At 49.6% G+C, this 24,681-nt stretch overlaps 1 protein-coding gene across 1 annotated transcript in view; it reads right to left on the bottom strand.

The window, feature by feature from the left end:
• ANO2 (anoctamin 2) overlaps window positions 1-24,681 on the bottom strand; it is a 384,000-nt gene that overhangs the window by 343,636 nt on the left and 15,683 nt on the right. The window contains exons 2-3 of the mRNA XM_008973750.3: window positions 19,892-20,076; window positions 18,312-18,638 (exon numbers count right to left, since the gene is read on the bottom strand). Coding sequence (XP_008971998.1) covers window positions 18,312-18,638; window positions 19,892-20,076 — 512 coding nt within the window. The remainder of the gene's footprint in view (window positions 1-18,311; window positions 18,639-19,891; window positions 20,077-24,681) is intronic.

Raw genomic sequence — 24,681 nt, forward strand, 5'->3', positions numbered from 1 at the left:
GATGGCTTGGAGCCAGGAGTTTGCAATCAGCCTTGGCAATATAGTGAGACCCCCATCTCTACAAAAGAAAAATTTAAAAATTAGCTAGGCATGGTGACATGTGCCTATAGTTCCAGCTACCCAGGAGGCCAAGGCGGAGGAAGACTTGAGCCCAGGAGTTAGAGGTTTCAGTGAGCCATGATCGCACCACTGCACTCCAGCCTGGCCAACAGAACAAGACTCAATCACAAAAGAAGGGAAGGGAAGGGAATGGGAGGAGAGGGGAGGGTAGGGGAGGGAAGAGGAAGGGGGGGAGGGGAGGAGGGGGGAGGGGAGGGGAGGAGGGGGGAGGGGAGGGGAGGAGGGGGAGGGGAGGGGAGGAGGGGGAGGGGAGGGGAGGAAGGGGAGGGGAGGGGAGGAGGGGGAGGGGAGGGGAGGGGAGTTCTAGCTCAAACCAGGGCACAAAGGTGGATGACTTATTGATGGACCCAGGAATGCAAAGGTCTCTATGATTTTAGCTGAGTCTTCCTAGGGACCATCCAGCTTCCTGGTGAGGTATATGACATGGGGGTCTTAGCTCTTGGAAGAGCTTTAGAGACTCTAGAAAGAAGGAAGGACAAAGGCTGCTGTCTTTCTGAATGCAGACTCTCCACAGCACCGGACAATTGGGCAGTGTTGAAGTCTCATGCTGGTCTGTAAAGCCAGGCCAGAAGAGGAACTGGGAATAATTAGGATGGGAGATTACATCCAACTTACAGGTAGGTCATCCCAGAGGCCAGAAAAAGACAAAAGAGTTTGAGGGATCTTTGGACCTGATATTAAGAAACTCTAAGAACAGCTAATCCTGAGCTTCTGATATATGCCAGGCACTGCACTGGGCTCTTTAACATACATTATATCATTTAATTATTTGTTTCCTGGACAAATATTAAGCACGCACTATGTGCCATCCTTCTTCAAAACAATTCAGCCAGATTACTTATATAGAGAAGAAAACTGAAGTGATGTGAAGTATCATATAATTTCCCCACGGTTATATGTCCTCTAGTGGCTCAGCTGAAATTCAGATTCTGGCTGGCATTCTCACTGTGCTTTACACCAGAACCTTCTTCTTCAAGAAACCTTCCCAGCTCTGCCACTCTTGGTTCCAAGCATTACAGTAAGACAGCTAGGATGTGCAAAGATGTGTGTGTGTGTGTGTGTGTGTATGTGTGTGTAGACAGCAAGGTCTGTGCAGACAATTCACAATTATCCAAACTGGCAGAGATGATGAGTGGTAGCACAGATAAACCGCAGCCCTTTGGTCCTTTGGTCCTGGAGGGATTTGTACTCTGCATTTGAGAGTGGAAGATCCCAGCATATCTGTGTAATTCAGCCTGGTTTAGGCTAAGATTAATGACTGAATTAGCTCCCACTTCTGAGCATCCTAGCAGCAGGAAGGGGTGACCCAGAATGCAAGAGGTGGTGAGCAGATTAAGCACTCACCCTCCATGAGTAGCCCCCACATGGAGGAAACCCACACATGTACATGGGTCATCCTGCATGACCCTGGGCAATTTCCTGCCTTCTGCTTTCTTCATTAAACACTGACCTCCCCAAATGTGCCCACCACATGATCATCCCCTCTTTCTTCATCCCAGAGCAATGCAGGCCTGTGTGCTTGAAGAGTGTTCCAGCCCAAATGTTGCCTGGCTGCTGCAGCATTAGTCTCCAATGTAAGCAGCTTATGGAAGCTGGAGTAAAGAAGGGGGGACTCCCATCTGGGACCATGGTCCTTGAAAAAGGAAAGAGCCAATATGATGTGATTTCCAGAACCTGCTCCACCTGCTGGTGCCCAATACACCACCATTCACCTAAGGCTTTGATCCCTGAGAAAAATGCAGCTGCCGCAAAGCAGGGTTACACTGAAGGGTCTGAATGAGTGGGATTGGAAGGAGGGAGAGTGATGGGAAAACCACACGGAAGGGAAGCCACAGAAGAGGAAGGCTGAGTGTGCCCAGGGCAGACGCCTCGCAGGCCCACCATCACCTCTCCTGATGCCTGTAGCACGAATGAGCCGCGCACACACCTGTGGGTTTATCCCAGTACTGCTTCCGGGGGCAGCTGACGTTCCACATCGTCCTGTCCTCCCTGCCAGAGCCCCAGGTGGCTCCTGGCACCACACGGCCCCGACACGCCACAGCGCCCGACGCTCCTTCTCAATCTTCAAATTTTGCAGCGTCATCCTCTAGCCTTGCTCCCCCTGGGAAGCCTTGCTACCTCTCACCCCTGCCTGCTGGCTCCAGACCCATACACCTGTCTCAGGGGCAGTCCTGAGCAGACTGATTCTCACCACAAACACAGCCCAAGGGTAATTAAAAGGGATCTGCAGGGATCCAGCTCTTTCCCAACCCACAACCTCCCACCTAGGCTGACAGGAGGGAAGACAGGATCAGCAGAACAAAGGGAACAGGGAACAAAATGATAAGAAGAGGATACTCTCAAGTTCAGAGGTGTTCTTCTCCTCCCCTGAACTTTCTTAAGTGGCTGACAATCCAAACAGTGGACTCTAGGACTCCCCTTTCCCCATGCCAAGCTCAGACAGCAGGAACCTCATCCCTGGAGAGGGACGACATGGCAGTGACTGAGAGCTCAGGCTCAGGGTTTGAATCCCTCACTGGCAGCAAGGGTTCCCAGCGGGGTGAGGCTGGGGGATAACGCTGAAAGAATTGAAGGGAGCACCAGGTGCTGTTGCGTGTTAGGGCCACGTGGCACCTGGAGCCACCTGGGGCTCTGGCAGGGAGGACGGTGTGGAATGTCAGCTCCCCCATCACCCTGGGGGCAGTGCTGGGATGACCCTGATCAAGTTATGTAACTTTGGTTTTCTTATCTGCAAAATAGGGGCAGTGGTAGTATAAGCTTCATGGAGTGGTTTTAAAGATTAAATGAGTTACTTTATGTTCCTAGCACAGTAGAAGCATCTCTTATTACTAATAACTTCAAAAGCAGAAGTACAGTGATCAGAGAGGGAGGGGCCCAAGATTCATGAGGCCCCAGTGGCAGGAAAGAGAGAGCAGGTATTCCTGGCAACACTGAATAGGAAATTCCTGATGACTGGAAAAGTAAGATCCCACCACCAGAGAAGCCTTCGGGATAAGGAGACAGTTCCTGACATACTGTCCCTAGGAAATCATGTCTGCGTCTTTTTTCTGAAGAGGCCATGACAAATCCGAGGCCATGACAAATCCAAGTCCATGACAAAGTAATCATTATGACCTTGGAATTTGCCCAATGGCACAGAGCCAGAGAAGGTTGAAAGAAAGAAGGCCAGAACTAGAAAAGAAGGAAGGGTGGAAAGATAGAGAAAAATCTGCTAACACCCCAGGGCTCAACCTCTTTCCCCAACAGGTCACCAAATCTCCAAAACACTGGACCAGAGGACAGCCTGTTCAGGGACTCAGGTTTACCCCACAGGTATCCTCTCTCTCACCTTCTTTCCCCCATCCCTTCATCCCACCCCGACTTCTAGCTTTGCTCTCTTCAGGCGTCTCCTCAGGGTGGGTGGCTCTGAGCGGGCTGCAGATTGCTGTGGTGTTTTCTTCCCAGACTGAGGAAGGAGATGGGAGAACCAAAGGCAATACTGCTATTGAATGAGAGGCAGGAATTGGAGAAGGTTTCAGTGCCGGAAAAGGATAGGAGCTGACGCGCAGAGATCCCAGGCTGCTATAAGTGGGGGCAGGGCTAGGAGAAGGCACCAAGGGCTTCCTCTCCAGTTGGCCTTCCCTGTCAACTCAAGCTCCTGGGCATCTCTGCCTCCCTGGAGCAACTCCACAATGTATTATCTTTGCTAGGCGTTATGCTTTGAATCATTCAACAAACAGCACTAAAGGCTATTATATTATCAATGTGTCACACATTGTTAAAAAAAAAAAAAAAGAGGCCATCCATGGTGACTCACACCTGTAATCCCAGTACTTTGGGAGATGGTAGGATCACCTGAGGCCAGGAGTTCAACAGCAGCCTGGTCAACAGCATAGCAAGACCGCATCTCTATTTTTCAAAAATAAAATAAAGGCCAGGCGCAGTGGCTCACGCCTGTAATCCCAACACTTTGGGAGGCCAAGGCGGGCAGATCACGAGGTCAAGAGATCGAGACCATCCTGGCCAACATGGTGAAACCCAGTCTCTACTAAAAATACAAAAATTAGCTGGGCATGGTGGTGCGTGCCTGTAGTCCCAGCTACTCAGGAGGCTGAGGCAGGAGAATCACTTGAACCTGGGAGGCGGAGGTTGCAGTGAGCCAAGATCGCACCACTGCACTCCAGCCTGGTGACAGAGTGAGACTCTGTCTCAAAATAAATAAATAAATAAATAAATATAAAATAAATAGAAATAAAAATAAATTAGAAAGACACAGTCTCTGTTCTAAAAGTCTTCAATCCATTCAGCGGTAAGCATAGCTCTAGAAGGTGTACTAGGTGCTTTGGTAATGTTGCCCAAGTACAGAATGAGGGGCATTAGATGATGGATGGATGCAACATAGCATCAAATAACGTTTTTAAATAACAAGAAAGTCCGTTTTCAATTATCCTGCAAAAATAAAGTCTCTGTTTGTTTCCAATATGTCTTTAACCTCTGTGATGCTAGCTAAGCTTCCTTCTCAACAAAGAGTAAGCAGGCCCCGGTCTCGGATCTCCTGCAGCCAACAGTATCCAGCTAGAAATGAATGATGTTGTTTTGTTTCGGTTGTGCCTATTTTTATAATTATTGTCTATCTGTTGGCCAGTGATATTGGTTCTCCATTTCTGATAATGATAGAATGTTTCCCTTTAAAATAAATTTAAGTTTCAAAAGTGAGCCAATTTAACAAAAATATTCAGCAAATAATAGTCCAGATAGTAAATGGCTACGCCTAAATTTAGGAATCTAGTAAGTAGTGGTATTCAAACTCATAACCATGGTATTCAAATAACCAGTATTTGTGAAACCTTTTACTCTGGGAGCCCAGAAAAGAGGCAATTGGCATATATGCCTTGAACTGTTAACTCTCTGTTCATGAATTTTCTAATTTCCTAACAAGACAGTAAACTCCCTGCACCTTCTCCCTTTGGGGATGCCTAATCCACTCATCAGGCAGTTTCATTCATTCAGAAAATAGGAAGGAAATTCAACTCAGCCCATAAAGAGGGGGAAAAAAAAAAAGGAAAATTGAAGCACAAAGCTAGACAGGGTGGGAGAGCCAACTTTGGCTTATTTTATGACACATTACAATTCATGAAGTATTTCGCCCATGAACGGTGTGGGCTACAGATCCCAGATAAGAAAATAGACCCGGCATGGCTAAGAACCTTGCACAAAGACACACATCAGTGAACCTGGCCCTTCACTCTCCATACCCTAAGTTCTTCTTGCTACATTGTGCTCCTGGGGAGCCCAGTGGGGAAGGCAGCTCCCACGCATACCACTGATGCTCTCAGCCTTCAGCAGGCAGAGCTGGGTTGCCAGACCCTGCTCACAGGCGTGGCCTGAGTTGGTCTGAATGCAACCTCCCCAACTCCACAATGCACCGTGAGAGCAGTACATAACAACACACACAAACTCATAACCACACACGGGCAGCGTGTGCAGGGAGCCAGCAGCAAACCCACACCAGCTCCGAGGACCCTGGGGCTTCCACTCTGAAGCCTTTGGGGGTTCCCGTGTCTGCAGAGAACAACAGAACAGCACACCCATTAAATTCCACTCCTTCTGTTTCCTGTTCCTGAAAAGCTGCTAAGACTCACAAGTCCTCTCTGAGGCCTGAGAAGCCTTCACCCTCCAATGGCCTGTGGATGAGCTAAGTGTAAGTTCCCTGGGCTGGAAGAGCCCAGAAAGAACAGATAAACAGCATTGGCTAAAATATCCACAGTCAAATAGAGCCCAGCCCTTACCACCTGAGAATAATCAATTCCTGAGTGGAAACTCAACAAGGCAGTAATACAAATACCAGCAGTCACCCTATCCAAGCCGAGAGTCCGACTGCCCAGGGTGCTGGGCTGGACAGAAAGTCCAGCTGCTGGCCACAGTGGAGTGGTTTGCAGTAGCCGAGACTCCCAACCCAGTGATGCTCAAGGAATGGTAAACACATTCTGGGAGACATCAGAATGGACCCAGGGTTCCTTAGGAGGCATTAGGCCATAAATGGCAATTTCCATGAATCATCATGGAACCCTCTGACTTTAGCTAAGCTCCTGGGCAAGCCAAGAGAGGTAAGAGAAGATGAGGCCTCCTAAGTGCATCTGTCCCGCTCAGCAGACAGTGACACAGCTAACATCCCCAACAGCTGCTCTTCCTTTTGCTTCCATTGTAACTGTCGCTTTGTTTTCCCTTACAATTGTGTGCACAGAATAGGGAAGGCAGGGAATAAGTGGGGTGCACCATTGCTTGTATTGGTGCCTGAATGTAAACAGGAGCATTATCTCCTCTGGAGAATGGCCTTCACTCCACACAGAATCATGAGTCCACTCAGAACAAGAGTCATCCGCCTTTTGAGCAGAATGCATCATTACATGCTGTAGGTCCACAAAATAGCAGAGCAGGAAGGGGCCTTGGAGACTGGTGGGAGCTAGGAGAACATGCACAGATCATGATGCTGTTTGCAAGATCCTTTACAAAGGTTCTTAACGTACCAGCATGCTTAATTCCACCATTAAAACTAGGAATAATTCTGTAGAAAAACCCACAACCCAAACTAAGCCTAGAAATTAAACATGATTGGCCAATTCCACATGCTCCCATTAATATTCTCTCACTTCTCGCCCCCTCCTTTTGCCCTCAACAAGTACTTACTGGCAGGCAAGGGGTAACAGCTTCCAAAGGTTTAACAAAAAGATATGTTAGAACAACTGTAAATTGAGAAAACTATCTTTACTCATGTTACTTTTTAGTAAATTGCAAAAACATTATCAATTTTTTTATTTTGGTATAGACTACCTTACTCCAAGTCATGGGAACACAGTACTGTCAGATACATAGCTGGAGAATCCCTGATTTCACACCCAACCTTCTCTTTTTCCAGAATAGAAGTCGAGATCCAGAGAGAAGCCAGTTGGCAGCAGACAAGGTCCTAGAACCCAGGTCTTCCAGTGCTCAGCTCCCTTCTTGGGTTCAGGCACACCATGGACTAAACAACATGCTTCCAAAGTGCAGTTAGCTGTGCACACAGAGAGGCAGCTGCACAGCAGCACACAGGAGCCCAGCATCATCCCGTGCCCCACAAGTGCACCTGCAGCAGGACTCTTCAGGAGCCCTCTCTGGGCAGTGCGTGCCCAGAGAGCAGGCGGTGGGCGTTCCTATTTGATCTCCCTTCATACAGCAGCCAGGCAGGACTGCCATGCTCTACCTAAGGCTTCTCCTAGGCTTTGGGGAATATGTTCAAGGGCATGTAGGCATTTTGGGGCCATGGAATGGAACCTCAGGACAGTCAGATAAAATCTATGGACCCTACTCAGAATGTTTTTAAATGTATAAAATAATTATCCGAGGCAACAAGGAGACTAAATGTATAGAAACAGAGTTATCCAAATAGTTAAACATAAATTTGTGATATAGTAATAGACTTCCTTCTCTATTAACACATGAAATAATGAGACCTAGAGACACATCTAAAAATTGGCATAATTTCTAAGTAGAAATGAGTATAATTTGTTTTCAAGATTTGTGCAACAAATTTGATATGATACAAATCTATGTGTTTGTTGTTGTTGTTTTGTTTTTTGAGACAGTCTCACTCTGTCACCCAGGCTGGAGTGCAGTGGCACAATCTCGGCTGACTGCAATCTCTGCCTCCTGGGTTCCAGCGATTCTCGTGCCTCAGCCTCTGGAGTAGCTGGATTACAGGCACGTGCCACCAAGCCTGGCTAATTTTTGTATTTTTAGTAGAGACAGGGTTTCACCATGTTGGCCAGGCTGGTCTTGAACTCCTGACCTCAGTGGATCCACCCATTTAGGCCTCCCAAAGTATTGGGATTACAGGTATGAGCCACAGAACCTGGCCTCTATGTGTTACTTCTATTAGTGACAGTCACAGGAACTCATCTTAATGTAGGTTTTTGCCTATATTATTAATTGAAGTAAATACTAAATGTCAGTTAAATGTTGATGAAAATAAAGATGTAATTTTCTATCATTCAAGTTTGTGTATTCCATCCCTGAATTCTATCCACAAAACCCTCAAGATTCAAGAACCCTTGATGCTGTCATATGGCCCCAGGAGTCATCAGATATAAGCACACTAAGAAGCTGTCCAGGGGTAGCAGGGAGACTCTGTCTGCAGTGAAGGAGGACACTTAAGGCTGAAGTGGCCCCAAGAACCACCCTCATCATCTGTCAAGCCCAGATATAACCATTCTGTATCCTCAGACCTCAAAGCCTTAAAGACTCTGTCTACCACGTACACCACCCACTTCAGCTAAACCTTTCAAACTTGCACGGTCCACGCCAGCATCTCAGCATCCTGAGGGTGAATTCTTCCTGGAGATCTGACAAGGGTAGGAAACACAGCTCACCCACTCCTGCTGGACCCCAGCATCTGCGGGCAGGGAGAGGGAAGTTGATTTCACCCAGACCTTCACAACAGAGTTAAGCCTTCCCAGTCCATCAGACCATCGGTCACTCTCCCAGGACTCTTTTCTCACCTCTGTTACTGCACTTTTAGACCCTATTTGATTCTCCCAGGTCAGGTCTGCTTCCCTGGAAAGCAGGGGCCATGTCTTATTCACCTCAGCATCCTCAGCTCCCAGCCCACCCAGGACCCAGCACCTAGTAGGTGCTCAGTAAATGTCTGCTACATGAAAGCAGGAGAGAGGGGCCAGAGACTGAGCCTGGCAGGTCCCTCCTGGCAGTTGCTTTACAGCTGCTGTGACTGCCCAACCAGCCCCAGACCGATAAAGACCCTGAACGTATCAAGTGACAAATGTAGAAGGGCTTTCCTTCTCAATGTGTGTCTCAGAGCCCAAAACATCTAGCAGTGCCATGAAGAGGGACAATTAGCAAGATAGAAACCAACTGTCCCCCGAGTCTCTCTTCACCAAATGCAGACATTAATGTGAATGACAGTAGGAAGCACGGGTGATACTCAAGATATTTAACAACCAGCATAACACATTGCGAATCAGGGCAGGCACCAGCCACGAACACCAGGTACAGTCATACCAGGAATACCAGTCGGATAGGGAGATAATAACTTTGCTAGGAGGAAGACAGACTAACGCAAGGAAGCCAGACTCCCTTAGCTTATTTGTCTGCATAGACTCTATAATGTCAGTATTTAATCTGATTAAGGCATTAACCAGCAGTCTGACCTTGTGCCAGTCACATGTTCTCTCTGGGCTTCAGTTCCCGCTCTAAGATGAAATTGAAAGAAATTATCTCAAGCTGTTACAACTATAATGTCCTATGATCCCATCTTCTCACACATCACAGGTGGCACCCAGTAACAAAGAAAATCAGCAAAGCACACAGCTGGCTAAGGTGATACACAGACCAGAAACCCTTGACGAGGACAACCGTGACATTCGCTGAGCCGTAGCATCTGGTACTGCAGTTTGGGATATGGCAGATCAAAGCCCAGAAACCTCCTTCCAACCCCTTCTGAGGAATCCTAGAGATCTCCAGAAGCACCCTGTCAGTTGGTAAAAGACTCCAGACATAAAGGACTTGGAAAAGAGCCACACCCAGCTCCCTTCCTCCTCCGTGTAAACCCTCCGCCTGCTTTTCACTAGACCCACTGCCCAGCTTTGTGCAAAACCTGGACACTGCTCATCTCTGTGGGTGGGTGAGTGCCGCCTCCTGGGGAGCATAAGAGAATAAAGAACAAGAGGAGCAGAAGCAAGGAGACCTTGTTTCAAGGCCCAGCCCTGCTACTCACCCACTTGACAAGGTGCTTTACGTTCCCTAGTCGGTGAGAAAGGACATTAGCTGCTCTAACCTCCTCAGGGTTGGGGAGGTTGGGGTAGGGGGAGGCTAAAACGAGCATCAGAGGAGAATGCTGAAGGTTAATGTTTTCATTATAGAGTCTTTGGAGATGGAAATAGACATGTACCTGGATTTGGGGGCTTGGAGGCTTGCCTTGCCCCTCCCTGCTTTCCCTGTGCATCCCCACCCCAGGCTTCCCGGAGGCGTCCCCTCTGAGATCAAATCCAGCCAGCCCTACTGCGCCTCCCTGTCTCAGCTGTGCAGTCCCAGGGGCAGGGGCTGCAGAGTTCTTTGTTGGGTTCCCCAAAGATCCCTCGGGGTAGGAAAGAGGCAAGGGAGAAGCCCAAGGTCCCAGCCTGCTGCCTCAGGGTGGGACAAGCGGGACAGGAACACAGCCAAGGCCAGAGGGAAATCATCGCATCTTCCCCAGTCATTAGTGTGAGCAGCAGCGGCACGACTGTTCCTACACTCAGGAGAGCATGGCAGCGTCACGAATAAACAGTAGAGACGAGGCCATCATTAAAACCCATATTTGCATTTTCCCCGCGTTTGCTATATCCTTTCCTAGGAACACAAGCCCCTGTTCCACTCCAGAGGAGAAAATAGCCTCATTTTATAATGGAGTCAATGGGGGCCTGGAGATCCCCATCCCATAGAAATACACCACGCCCCGATCCAGCACCAGCAGCCTGCCCTCTATGGATGTCCAAGACGGAGCAACGGGCAGGAAGGCCTCCAGGGGACGCTGTCACCCTAGAAAACCAAACAGCAAGGTTTTCCTAATGATTCTAAGCCCTAGTTTCCCCAGCAAAGCAAAACCAAGCCAGACTTGAGAATTATAAGAGGAGAACTGCTTCAAGACAAGTTTTATATAGGTAAGAGTGAGGAAGACAGCGGCAAGTCTGAGTGTTCGCCCTGTGAGGTGATGGACTGATCTGGGTCCCTAAAAATGGTCACCCAGGGCCAACCTGTGCTTCAGAGGCCACAGAGCAGCCTCCAGGGAGGGCAAAAAGCCCAGAGTCCAGTGGGCTCACAGCCCTGGCGCCACACGCTCCTTCTGGAAAGGAAGAATAGGTACTCCGTAAATCAGTCCCGCTTTGAATACGTAACTGCTGGCCTCTGCAGAGAATCTCCATGAATTCTGGGGAGGGAGGAAGAGAAAACTACTATAAAGTGCTTGGTTGGTTCTCCTCGGGATGACAAGGATCCCAGAAGCTCCAAAGCTCAGACGGGGTTCAAATCCCAGCAGGACCCCTTAGTGGCAGCGTGACCTTGGCCAAGCCACTTGGCCTCTCTCCTCCAAGATGGGAATAACACCCCCTTGCAGGGTATTCATGAAGACTAAATGAGCACAAGTGAAAGCAAAACCACACGTGATGAGGCTCACAAAAGTCACGCAGAAAAGTCCGTTTTCTTCCTTAAAACTATAGATTAAATCTCACTCTAAAGACAGAATTTCTGAAAATCACCCCGACCTCTTCCTGAAAAGGAGGTGGAAAGTGGGATGGCGACAGAGCCTGAGAAACAGTGGCAGCTGGTTTTAAGAAAGTGAAGCCTTTGGGACGCCGAGACAGGCGGATCACACAGTCAGGAGTTGGAGACCAGCCTCAGCAACATGGTGAAACCCTGTCTCTACTAAAAATACAAAAATTAGCCGGGCATGGTGTTGTGCACCTGTAATCCCAGCTACTCAGGAGGCTGAGGCAGGAGAATCACTTGAACCCGGGAGGCGGAGGTTGCAGTGAGCCAAGATTGCGCTACTGCACTCCAGCCTAGGCGACAGAGTGAGACTCCATCTCAAAAAAAAAAAAAAAAGAAAAAGAAAGTGAGGTGACATTCTGATTTTCTCAGTCCTCTCTGCTAAATGGGCCTCGCTGGGAGGGCACGATGTCACACACCCAAGATATCCCCCTTTGACTCAGTGCTGCAATTCAGGTTGACATGCCGGACATCCAGGCTCTGCCAGACCTACAGGGTGAGGAGTCAGGGGTCAGAGACATCTCATGGCCTAGGAGGAGGGAGTCTCCTCTCTGCAGAGAAAGGATTTGGGCGATTCCTGGATTCGCACCTGATACCGAGACAGAGTAGGGCTCCACCTCCCGAAAGCAGCTGTGGGCCCCCAGGCTTCCCTGATGGTACGCTGTCCCTTCCAAGAACAGCCCGTAGACCTGCTGGCGATGCCAGGCCACGCTGAATTTTAAAGCCAACTTCTGCTATCAGTTCCCTGGTGGTCCCCCAATCTCAAGAAAGCCAGCCCCTAGTAAGGGGGCACCTGGCCTCCCTGTCATGCCGTTCTCCATTTCCAATTTCAGCTATCTAGCTGCCCACAAGGATGAAGCTTGGGGCCATGTCTGCTAGGATTTCAGGGCCTGCAAGGTGAGAGGTCTTTAGCTAAAAGTCTACAAACATGCCCTCCTGGCTTCCACAGGATTGTACTGTGCCTGGTTCTCAGACCCCTCCCTCAGGTGCCCCTGGTGACACCCATGAATGTGAGTCTCTGCCTCTGCCCTGCTCGCTCTCTGGGTCAAAGCAGGAAGTTTCTTTAAGAGACAGTGGCAGGAGGTGGGCCAACCAGACCTCCCCAGAGCTGTGTCAGAGCCTGTTCAGCTCACCCACTCGCAGTCCCGCCAGGACTACAGGAAACTCTCTGGACACTCAAGGCTGGGGCAGTCTCCTGAACTGCTTAAATTAGCTCCCCACTCTGACGCAATGCACAGCACCAACAGGTGGCCCTCATTTATATGAATTGGTAGTGAGGGTGCAGACGTCTCTGTCACCCGTAAGCATCTCCAACGGTGTCTTTAAATGAAATTCTAATCAAACGGTCAAACTAAGAAAGCAAATGTTCATACTTGAAAGAAAATTTAGTATTTTATCAAATGACATATAAAGACATTTGATAAAATGCTGAATTGTCTTTAAAATATGAACATGGACAATATCAATACATGGAAATATGCACAAAAAATGAAAAAGTGAAATGCCAAATGGAAGGTATGCACCAATTATCATCCTGTCAAAAGCATGCCCAGGTATCTAGGAGGGTGGGAAGTGAATTCTCTGCTATTCAAACAGAGTTCAGTGGACGCGAAGTTCTTTTGATCTGTAAGGCTAAGTGAATCATTTTTAATGGGTCTCTGATAGGAACCCATTTGCTCTCCATTTGCCTTAAAGTCAATGAACCCAGAGCCTAAAAGATAGCCCAGCTCAGAAGGGTGGGACAGCTGAGCAGGGGGGGCCACCGCACCTACTCTTCAAACTGCCACCAGGTGCAGTCAAGCAAGTCTCCCTCTCCTGTGAAGCCCCCATTCCAGGCTGCTGCTCACAGCCAAGGCCAAGCATCTTAACGTGGTGAAAAGTTGTTCAGAACCTCACAGCCTCCAGCTGATGAATCTCCAACCACAGTTTAACACCAACATGGCATGGAGGGAGCAGGGGATATCACAGAATGCTGCCCCAAAGGAGCTGACGATTCATTCTCGATCCTTTTTTGCAGTGGCACACAACTGGAAGCAACCTAAGTGTTCATTATTACTAGGGGAGTGACTAGGTACACTGTGGTGGCTGCAAACTGCTCATTCATTAAAATAATGGACTCTGGGCAGGCACTGTGGATCACCCCTTTAATCCCAGCACTTTGGGAGGCTGAGGTGGGTGGATCTCTTGAGGTCAGGAGTTCAAGAACAGCCTGGGCAACATGGTGAAGCCCCGTCTCTACAAAAAATACAAAAATTAGCTGGGCGTGGTGGCACACACCGCTGGTCCCAGCTACTCAGGAGGCTGAGGCAGGAGGATCACTGGCACCTGGGGAGTTGAGGCTGCAGTGAGCTGAAATCACACTGCTGCAATCCAGCCTGGGTGACAGAGTGAGGCCTGGTCTCAAAAATAAATAAAAATAAAATAATGGAATCAATGTACATGCAGAATGTGAATGGATCTGAAAAATAAAGTGCTAGAGAAAAAAGTAAAAAACAGAATGGGCTATAAAACAGTACCTTCTATGTAAATTAAGAATGCATACAGTTCTGAGAAACTGTCACCACCAAGAGAAGTCTTAGGAGACCTGACAACTCTGAATAGAAAAATTGCAGCAGGTTAAAAAAAAAAAAAAAGGCAGCAGTAAGGAAATCTGAATAAAATGCGAATTTTAGTTAAAGATAACGTGTCAATATTAGTTCATTAACTGTAACAAATGTATCCTATTAATGTAAGGTGTTAACAATACAGGAAACTGGGAATGGGGTAGATGGAAACTCTCTGTACAATCTTCCAATTTTTCTGTAAGTCTAAAACTGTTCTACACAATAAAGTCTTCTTTTTAATTTAAAAAAAAAAAAAAAAAAAAACACTGTATCTTTTCCAGAATGACGATGCCTTGGAATGACTGCCTGCGAGGTAGCAGGCAGTGCAGAGTCAGGGGGAGATTTAAATAAATAACCCAAGTTATTGTGCAGATCAGTGATAGCAATGTGCCATGGCTGAAAAGTAGAGTAAACTCAACGCTTTACACGCGAGGTCCCAGCACTGATCATAATAACTACCTTTTGGAAGACAGAGACAACGCTGCAAGACACTAGGCCACAATGAGAGGTGGAGGCCTGATGACAGGGACGCTGGGGGAGGCTGTGTCACCTGGAGTAGCCTCATGAAGAAGTGCTGAGTGGCCTTGAAGCCATGGGTGGGGGCTGAGAGGGAGGAGTCTGGGTGGTTATACGACAGGAACAACAACCCAGGACCCCAGTCTAACACTGGTCAGTCGCAAGAGCCATCTCTTTGCCCTCCAAATTCCCAGCCAAAGCGGGGAACATCTGACAGAAACCAGAATGAAGCATGGTGGGGAGACGGGGGCAGCCAAGATGGGCAGTGGTGTTGATAGTAGCATTAAGGGTGGCCAGGACCGTTACATTTTAATTTCAGATCCATAGTGAATAATTTTTAGTGTATGTCCGCAATGTTTCATTGTACATGCTAAGAAAAAAAAAGTATTCACTGTTGAACTGAAACTCAAATTTAACTAGGCATGCTGCATTTTTGTTTGCTAAACCTGGCAACAGTAAATAATAATAATAGCAGTAATAATCTTTGTTAGTGTTCTAGGTACTTTATTTAGTTACCTTATTTCATCTTCATAATAACCCAGTGAAGAAAGTACTGTTATTATTATTCTCTTTTTTCTTTTCTTTTTTTTTTTTTTGGAGACAGGGTCTTGCTCTGTCACCCAGGCTGGAGTGCAGTGGTGCCATCTCAGCTCACTGCAACTTCCACCTCCAGAGTTCAGGCAATCCTCCTGCCTCAGCCTCCAGAGTAGCTGCGACTACAGATGCGCACCACCACACCCAGCTAATTTTTTGTATTTTTAGTAGAGACAGGTTTTCACCGTGTTGGCCAGGCTGGTCTCAAACTCCTGACCTCAAGCAATCCATCCGCCTCACCGTCCCAAAGTGCTGAGATTACAGACATGAGCCACTGCACCCAGCCCTGTTATTTCCTTTTTATAGACCAGGAAGCTTTACCAAAAGGATGAGGTAACCTAACCAAGGTCATGAGCTAGTAAGTCAGGCCTGGAATGTGAACATATGTAATTGGCCTTAAGAGCTCACCCTCTTGAGCACAGACATACTGCTTCCCAACCAGGCAGCTGAGTGAAGCCCTGGCCTCTGCTCCCTAAGACCCAACAACAGAGGTACGCACTGCAGCTCCCACATTGGTAAGTTCCTGGAGCTCCGAATGCATCTTTACCTTGGAGAGACCATCTCAGCAGACCCCAGCTGGAGCCACCAAGTGAGCTCTGGGTTTCAAAAAGTGAAAATCAGCACTCCCACAGCAAGGAAGCCTAACGCATCCCTAAGAGAGCTCCCTCTTCCTACATGGGTGGAAAGACTAACCCAAGAAGAGTGTCTTCTGCCTTAAGGGTCTGGCAAAGCAGCACAGGCCAGCACCACGAGGCATGAGCCAGGCCACATGCCATTCTGCCTAGGGATAGGGGAAAGGAAAGGATGAATGACCTCTGGGGATCCTTTCCAGTTTGAGGAAAGCATTAACTTGAATCTTTTTTTTTTTTTTTTTTTGAGACAGAGTCTCCCTCTGTCGCCCAGGCTGGAGTGCAGTGGCACAATCTCAGCTCACTGCAACCTCCACCTCCCAGGTTCAAGCGATTCTTCTGCCTCAGCCTCCCAAGTAGCTGGGACTACAGGCAAGCACCATCACGCCTGGCTAACTTTTTGTATTTTTAGTAGAGACAGTGTTTCACCATAGTGGCCAGGCTGGTCTTGATCTCTTGACCTCATAATCCTCCAGCCTCAGCCTCCCAAAGTGCTTGGATTACAGGCATGAGCCACCGCACCCAGCCAACTTAAATCAGGCAAACTTCTGATGAAAATGGCACCTCAAGCCTCAGCATGACACCTTTTAAAATCATCATGATGAGCATTTATTGAGCACCTATTATGTACCAGACATTGTGCTGAAATTTTCATTGCTCCATCTAATGATGAGGCATGTTTAAGTATAATCCAGCAAGGCATCTATTACTTTGCAGATAAGGGACCTGAGGTTCAGGGAGGTCATTCATATACTCAGCTGACACTTATTAAGCACCTATATGTGCCAGAGTCTGTCCTGGGTGCTGGGGATGTGCAGCGAGCCAAACAAGATCTCTGCCTTCATGGAGCTAGTGGGAGCACAGATAAAAAACAAACAAAAAAAGTCTATCATTGTTATTCCAGGTGGCAATGCTAAGTGTGATGAAGAAAAGTAAGGCAGGATCGAGGGACAGAGAGGGACGGGGTGGGGGTATTTTGGCTAGGATGGTCAGGGAAGATGTCGGGAAGGAGGTGACATTTGAGCACAGACCTGAAGAGAAGGAATGTGATGCACAGGTCTGAGGAAGAGTGCCCAAAGCAGAGAGGGCAACAGCACAAAGACCTGAGGTCAAGGTGCCCAAAGCAGAGAGGGCAATAGCACAAAGACCTGAGGTCAAGGTGATCAGCCCACACTCAAGATGAGGCCCGTGACCTGCAGGAAGGTAGGGAGGGTGGGAAGGGTAGGAATGAGTTTGGGGGAGATGGCAAGGGAAGATCATTTTTTTTTCTTTTTTGAGACGGAGTCTCGCTCTGTCGCCCAGGCTGGAGTGCAGTGGCGCGATCTCGGCTCACTGCAAGCTCCGCCTCCCGGGTTCATGCCATTCTCCTGCCTCAGCCTCCCGAGTAGCTGGGACTACAGGCGCCCAACACCACGCCCAGCTAATTTTTTGTGTATTTAGTAGAGACAGGGTTTCACCATGTTAGCCAGAATGATCTCGATCTCCTGACCTTGTGATCCGCCCGCCTCAGCCTCCCAAAGTGCTGGGATTACAGGCGTGAGTCACCGTGCCTGGCAAGGGAAGGTCATTTTTAAAGGATCACTGTGGTGTGGATAAATGGATGGATGGATGCATGCATGCATGCATGGGTGGGTGGACAGATGGGTGGATGAATGGATGGATAGGTGGATATGTGTATGAATGGATTTCCATGGATTCCCTTGCACTGACCAGAGGTGAGAGTATCTATAGCTTATAGGTTGATAAAATATGTCCTATGTATGTCCCAACTCAGTTTCCAAATACGTCTCAAATCAGCTCCCTCAGGGGACCCCAGACAAGCACATTCCTTAGTGAATGAGATTGATATAGAGGATTTTTATTCCAAAATTCAACAAGGAAACTAGGTCTTCCTCCCAAGGAAACCATATGGTGAAGGCCACTAGATGTGGCCTGAGAATGTCAAGAAGAAATTTCTTGCCTTTAATGTCTAACTAGGCTAACTCCCAACTCCCAAAGAACAGATTGGCACACCACCGCCCCACCACTACTACCTGGAATCCCCTAATCAGGACCACTAGCAACACAAGACTCTTTCTCAAGTCCTTGGGCAAGAAAATCTGGTTTCTCCAGGCCAGGCACGGTGGCTCACGCCTGTAATCCCAGCACTTTGGGAGGCCGAGGATGCCAGATCAAGAGGTCAGGAGATCGAGACCATCCCGGCTAACACAGTGAAACCCCATCTCTACTAAAAAAAATACAAAAAATTAGCTGGGTGTGGTGGCGGGCACCTATAGTCCCAGCTACTCGGGAGACTGAGGTAGGAGAATGGCAGGAACCCAGGAGGCAGAGCTTGAAGTGAGCCAAGATCGCGCCACTGCACTCCAGCCTTGGTGACAGAGCAAGACTCTGTCTCAAAAAAAATTAAAAAAAAAAAAAAAGAAAGAAAGAAAGAAACAAAATCTGGTTTCTCCAGCAGAAAAAAAAGTCCACCTGCCAGAATAAAGCCTAGGCTCTCTGTCAGGTGGCACTGCTCACTAGGAGCCCGGTTCTGTGGTACCATTCCATCTCCAAGTCCCTGGCCACCCGCCTGACTCACCTCCAAGTCTTTCTCAAGCTCCAGTCCAGCCTCCATCAGATTGTGCTCAAATTCCTCCCGCTGCTCCTTCCTCTCCTCCTCCAGGGCATCGAGCGGCCCCAGCTCAATGTCACCTGGGTCCCCAGCATGAGGCTCCTTGCCTGTCTCCCCATTGGAGACGATAGCCAGCGAGTGGCCAGGGAAGCCTTGGGCCAGGTGCGCCCCGCGTTTCCGGTAGTGGTAGGCAAGCACATAGTCGACCTTCCTCTGACTGTCATGGAAGTGCATGCGGCTAAGACGGGCCTCCAAGGACACAGGCTCATTGGCATCCAGATAGTTGTTGATGACCTGGCCAGAGAGAGAGGAGAGGCAGGGCAAGGTCTGGTGAGAAAGGGGTAAGAAACAGAGGAGGCTGATCTATGCTCTGGGCTCAGGGAAACGGACTCAGAAGCAAGCCCCTCAGGCCCAAAGGCCCCCAGTGCCCCCAGTAAAAGGACCGAATGGCCTAAGTTAATCTGTCATGCCAGCTTGGGAGGCCCTCCACCCACCTGTTGACAGTCTGGGCATCGGTGCCTTCACACATGCTCCAGCGTCCATGCACACACACACTCACACACAGACTGTACCTGCAGCAGCAAACCCCTCACAACCGCACTCCTGCCTCCACACACAGAACCACACGCCCACGCCTGCACACACACATGCAAGCACCTGCAGATGCACACGCAGCCACCTCTACCCTTGTCTCCCTGCACCAGCACTCCTGCACCATACAGGTGAAGGGGCCTGTGTACACGCGTATCTACCCGAGTGCGCTCTAACACACACACCCCCTTCCACAGGCACCATGGCCCACACATGCTCACCTCCTCGCAGATCTGCACCTCTGCCTGCAAATACACTACATATTTAAACACAGAATACTCACAGGCAGGTTCTCTGGATCCATTGGAACAAAGACCAATTTCTAGTCACCAGACCCGACCCCTACCCTCCCACCCACGGGAATTCACCAGGCACTATTCACAGCCCCACATCCTCCTCTCCAGCCACTGGTGAGGACCCTGTCAAAGACAGCAGCAGGGAACTGACTTCTGCTGTCTTCCACTCCAGAGGTGGGGAGGTGGAAAGAAGAGGAGGAGAGAGAACACGATGAAGCAGGGGAGGGACCGGCCTCTCCCTGTGGGTGTTTCCCTGTTTATTACTGCTTTGAAACCCAGCTGCCTCTGCAGCCACCTGAGAGGTCACCTGGGCAACCAGATGAAGCTCCAGGCACAAGGGAGAGACTCAGAGCCACCACAGCAGAGAAGACAGTTGCTCAGGCTTGCAGGAGGGGAACCAGGGGGCCTGCAGACCAACTGGCAGCATCGACTGGCCTCCCACGCCTCCTCCTTTCCTGACCCTCCTCTGACCAGAACAGGGCACTGGGAAAGTGTGCCTGACTTGGAGACAGAGAAGAGAAAAGGCCCTACCCAAACCTAGGTCTCTCTCTTTCACGCACACATGTGCTCCCAACTGGAGGATACCCCGGACCAGAGGCTCCTTGGTGGCCTGCAACAGGGCTGGCCTATCCCCCCACCCCACCCCCGCCCAGTACTCACAGAGCTGCTGCGGGTGCTCTCTCCACCGCAGGGCTGGCCAGGATCTCCGTTGGAACCGCCCTGCAGACCTGGGGCCCCGGGACCTGGCATCTTGAGACACTGCTGTGCATGTTTGGGGCCCTGGCCCCCTCTGGACCCTGCCTGAGGGCTCAGCCGGCGTGGGGAGCCAGGGAGCAGGGGTATATCTGTGAGAGGGAAAGACAAGGGAGGCAAAACAGCCTCAGGTGAAGGAAATCCAAGACACTGAGGTACTGAGTGTACTCAGACACTAGCCCTGAGAAAATGGCCCATTTTGCTTCACAGCTGCCTCCTTGGTTAGTCCCTAAAGCCCAGGTTCACACTGGCCACAAGGGAGGGAGCATGGAAAAGGAAGTGCGGCCCCCCGACTGCATACACACACGCACACACACATACACACACACACACACACATACGCACACACACAGCGTGGAGCCACCAGCAGGAGCTCCTTTGGATCATGGCTGTCATAATCTCTCATAATTCCCAGATAAGAAAGGGGTGGCATTGAGCAAGCCAGGGTGGTGGGGGGGCACTGCCTGGAGAGACACCTTGAATTAATACCAAAGGCTTAGGCTTTGGGCCTCTCCCGTGGCAGCAGCACCAGCCGGCACCCTGGCCAGCCCCCACCTCCCTCGGGGAGAGAGCAAGGACAGACCAAGGGGGCCCTCTGAACAACTGAACAAAGGACTGTCCTCCAGTGCCCTTTCAGGGTCCTCACGCACCTGCTGCCTCTACCCAGGCCCCAGAGGTCTGCAGCCCCTTCTCGGCAGGAATGCAGGACCACTTCAGAAAAATTCTAGTGTCTCCCCTGAAGGGAAAGGTCCCCAGTAGGTGATGGAATGACCGCATGTTAGAATTGGAGGGAACTGAGAGAGCAGATAGTACAGCTGCACTTTGCACAGACCCCACTGGAACCGCGAGTTGCCAAGGTCTCAGGGCAGGTCAGACTCAATCTATTCTCTCCTCTGAGAAACACTTCCTAGCAAAGCAACACAGCCAGTGCCCAGGCTTAAACCTCAGCTCTGCCACTTGCCAGCTCTAAGACCTCTTTGTGCTTGTTCTCTAGCTGTAAAATGAGAATCTCAAACTTGCAGGATTGCAGTGAGAATGAGAATAAGATAATGCCTGCAAAGCACCCAGAGCAGTGATTAGCCTGACGGCATGTGATCAAAGGCTGTGATTAGAATCGTTAGTGTTTGCATTTTAACCTCCAAGTGAGCAGAAGTAACACCTTATGTCTCCAACTCAGCCCTAAGCACCTGCTCAGTGAATGAATGAACAAAAGCAACTCTTCCGGTCTGTTGAAACAGAACTCCTGGCCCTTTGCCAACTTGTGGAGCAGCCCCTTAGGTGCTCAGCCCTCCAGCGCAGTTTCAGGGGTCCTAGAACATTCGGTCCCTGCACTTGAGAAACATAATCTCTTTATGAAGACAGAGCTGACATGCAGGAAACACAACTGTGACCAGCAGAGGAAAGCTTTCATCATTCCCTTCTATACTGTGGGCTCTAGTCCACACTGTGGGAGACCAGAAAGACTAAGTCAAAGTCGGCTTCTGGGGTAACTGAGCCAGAGCTGGGTCCTGGAGGGTGGGTAGCTTCTGAAAGGCCGGGAGGCACGGGAGGCACTCCCTAGGGAGACAGCACAGAAGGGCAGGCGTGGGCACGCCTTGTGGGAGGAAAATGAAAACTCAGGACCCCATATCACTCTGCCGAAAGGAAAATATTAAGCCGAAAGCTGAGTCAGGCAAGACGCTGCCTTTCCTTTTGTTCCTAAGCAGACAGCCACAGATAAAAGGCTAGATAGCTCCACAGGCAGCTACTCTATATTCACCTTGTCCAAAGCGCAAGATGAATACATCATTGATAATTCCCTAACTGCTCCTTTTCTCTTGCAACATGCAGATTCCCACAGCCTCCCTCTTTCCCTCGCAGCCTGCTTTTCCCCGTTAAATATTGAAGCCCTCAAAATGATCTTTGGAGAAAGACACAGACCTCTCTTCCAACCACATTCTTAACGGTGGCAAAATAAACTAAATTGATTGAGGCCTGTCTCAGATATTTTCTGGTTTACATGTGATGGGGCTCAGGCTCAGGGCTCTAAAAAAGGGGCTTCCTCCCTTGTGCCCAATCTCGCCTCCTCCCACTTCCCTTGTGCCTTCCTGCATGCCTGCCCCACAAGTGCCTGAGAACAGAACTTGGAACAGAAGGACTCTACCCCAGAGAAGACCTGGAAACCTCTAGATGCATGTCTAAAAAGCCCAAGACCACTGGATACATCACTGGGGAACATGATAAAGACGATGTTCACTCAAGGGCCACCCTACCCTGGCAGCTACATTCAGATTTGCACCTGTGGCTCAGAGTAGCTCAGATTCAAGGGCAATGCAAAGCTTTGGTCCAGCTGCTGTCCAGGAACCACCATCCCCTAAAGGTGCCACCTGGAGTTTGAGGCTGACATTCAGGGCCCTCACTAGCCATCGCAGTTGCTCCCCCGGCTCGCTCTCTGACACACGGATCCGGCTGCCTGGGAACTCTGCTTCCCTTCTCTCCCTCTCCCCACAAGTGATTAGAGCACAGCACACGGTTCAGCCATCCCAGCCGTCCCAGCTCTGGAGAGGCACTCCAGGCAATAAAGACACAAGGGAGCCACCTTCAGACGTGAGAGGAAGGCCAAGGGGAACGCGAGTGACGCCTGCCCTCAGGAAGGGGAAGGGTGGGGCAGGTGAGCACACACCTTGAGAACTCCCTAAGAAGCTTAGAAGAGGTGAATGAGGTCAATTAGAAGGAAAGGCCATCGTACACAGCCTGTGGAACGTGTCACCCATTTGGAAAGAATCTTTCCTTCCTTCACCGTTGCCTTGGCTCTCCTTCCACGCTGCCTTGAACAACAGATCCTTGGGTGTTCATAACTGCAATGCCGTGAGGGTGGGGGCATGGCTTACCCACGTCTGGGTTGAGGAGATGGATGTCGTAACGCTGGGGCCTGGGCCTTTCTCCACGTTCCAGCTCTCTCCCTGGGCACTCTCATCCACTCCAGAGACCTTCATTGTCACCTATTGCTGACGACACTCAAGTTTCACTCTAACTCTTGCTCTCCTGCAGGCACCAGTTCCACACATTCCCCTGCCTGCTCAGCATCTACACTTGGATGTTTCCCAGCCCCTCAGAGTCAACATGCCCAAATCCAAACATACGATCTTCTCCAAAACAGGATTCTTTTTCAGCATTTCCTGCTCCTGCAAATGCTCCACCAAACAGTCAACGAGTTGGAAATCTAGAAGCAGCCTTGATAGCTGTTTTTCCTCATGCCCCATGTCCAATTTGGTACCGATCCTATAAACTTTACCCCTGAAATATCTGCCAAACCCCTCTGTTCTTCATCCTTCCATGAGTCCCACCCTAGTGCCAGCTCTCAGCCTCCTTCACCTGGAGGACGGCGATGCCCTCCTAACAGGTCTCCCTGCTCCCTGTCCCTGTTCCCCACAAGGCAGCCAGGGGTCCTTACAAAACATCCATCTGGCCATGACACCCTAAGAGCACAAACTTACAGGGCTCCTATGGCTCTCGGGCTGGGACCCTGCATTCTGCCCCGCCAGTCTCCACCCCCTCTCTCCTGCTGGCTCCCTGGGGTTCCGCCATACACCTCTGCTCTAGCACACCACGCTCCCCAGCCCAGCATCCTACATGCATTCTTCCCTCTGCCTGGACCATGCTTCCCTACACACTCTTCATCTAGTTGTGGGCCACCTACTATTTTGGTCCTTAGGGACCCAGAAAATCCAAAGCAATCCATTCTTGCTTCAAAAAGCTGCTAATCAAGGTGTAAGACCGGAATATTCAGATACTACTAAGAAAGCTAATTTCCTTCCAACCTAGACATGAGTAAGGTTCCACAAGTTGGGTTGTGCAGGATTGGGAGGAGGTGCAGGCCACGAGGACCCATGTGATGTTGTCGGAGGAAGGCCTCACCACCAGCACCCTGCCCCAAGACAAGCCCTTTCTCTGAGCTTAGTTTTTACTTCCGTGATTTGGGGGAAGGTGTCATTATTATATCTTTTCCTCATAAAGTGAGTGTGATGATACAGTAAGAGAAAAGATAAACATTCCTTGGAAGTACATGAGCTATGAAAAATGCACAGGATAGTTATCAAACCCTACTTCAGGACGTCCATGCTGCCTCCTTCATCCGTCTCTTCTCCACTTCATTCCAGCTGCTCTGCTTCAAGTCCCTGGAATTCCCTTTCTCTCCCAGCCCACTGCCTGCTCACCTGCCACTTCCTCCTGGAAGCTTCCCCAGACTAAGCAGGAGAAGCACTGGCTGTCTGTCCCCACCATTATTAGTACAAGTGGGTTTACTCATCAGGGATGACCACACATTTTTTAATCCTTTAGGTACAGTCTTGGCTGTTTCATATCAGTGGCCTCAGGCGAGACCTCTGTCCCTTCTCATTGGAGCCAACCTCACCACTCGCAGGACTGCAGGTACCTTAGGTCACTCTACAGAGGCAGATGAAGAAGGGGTAGGATCAGAGACGTTGAGAGAAAAGAACAGAGACTGAAGGATGGAGAGGCCCAAATCTCAATGAAAAAACAGGTGAAGCCTGTTTTCAGAGTCTCCCCAAACCAGTCCTTCCGAAATCTCCTTTCTGGGCCTGCCCAAAGCCCCTCCCCAGCTTCTGTGCCCTGTATTCCACCCTCCACTGTCCATCTACCATCAGGGCTTCCAACGACCATTTCCTCATTTAACCTCTGGCTCTTTTGCTAATCAG

Source organism: Pan paniscus, chromosome 10 (assembly GCF_029289425.2).
Source record: "Pan paniscus chromosome 10, NHGRI_mPanPan1-v2.0_pri, whole genome shotgun sequence".
NCBI lineage: Eukaryota > Metazoa > Chordata > Mammalia > Primates > Hominidae > Pan > Pan paniscus.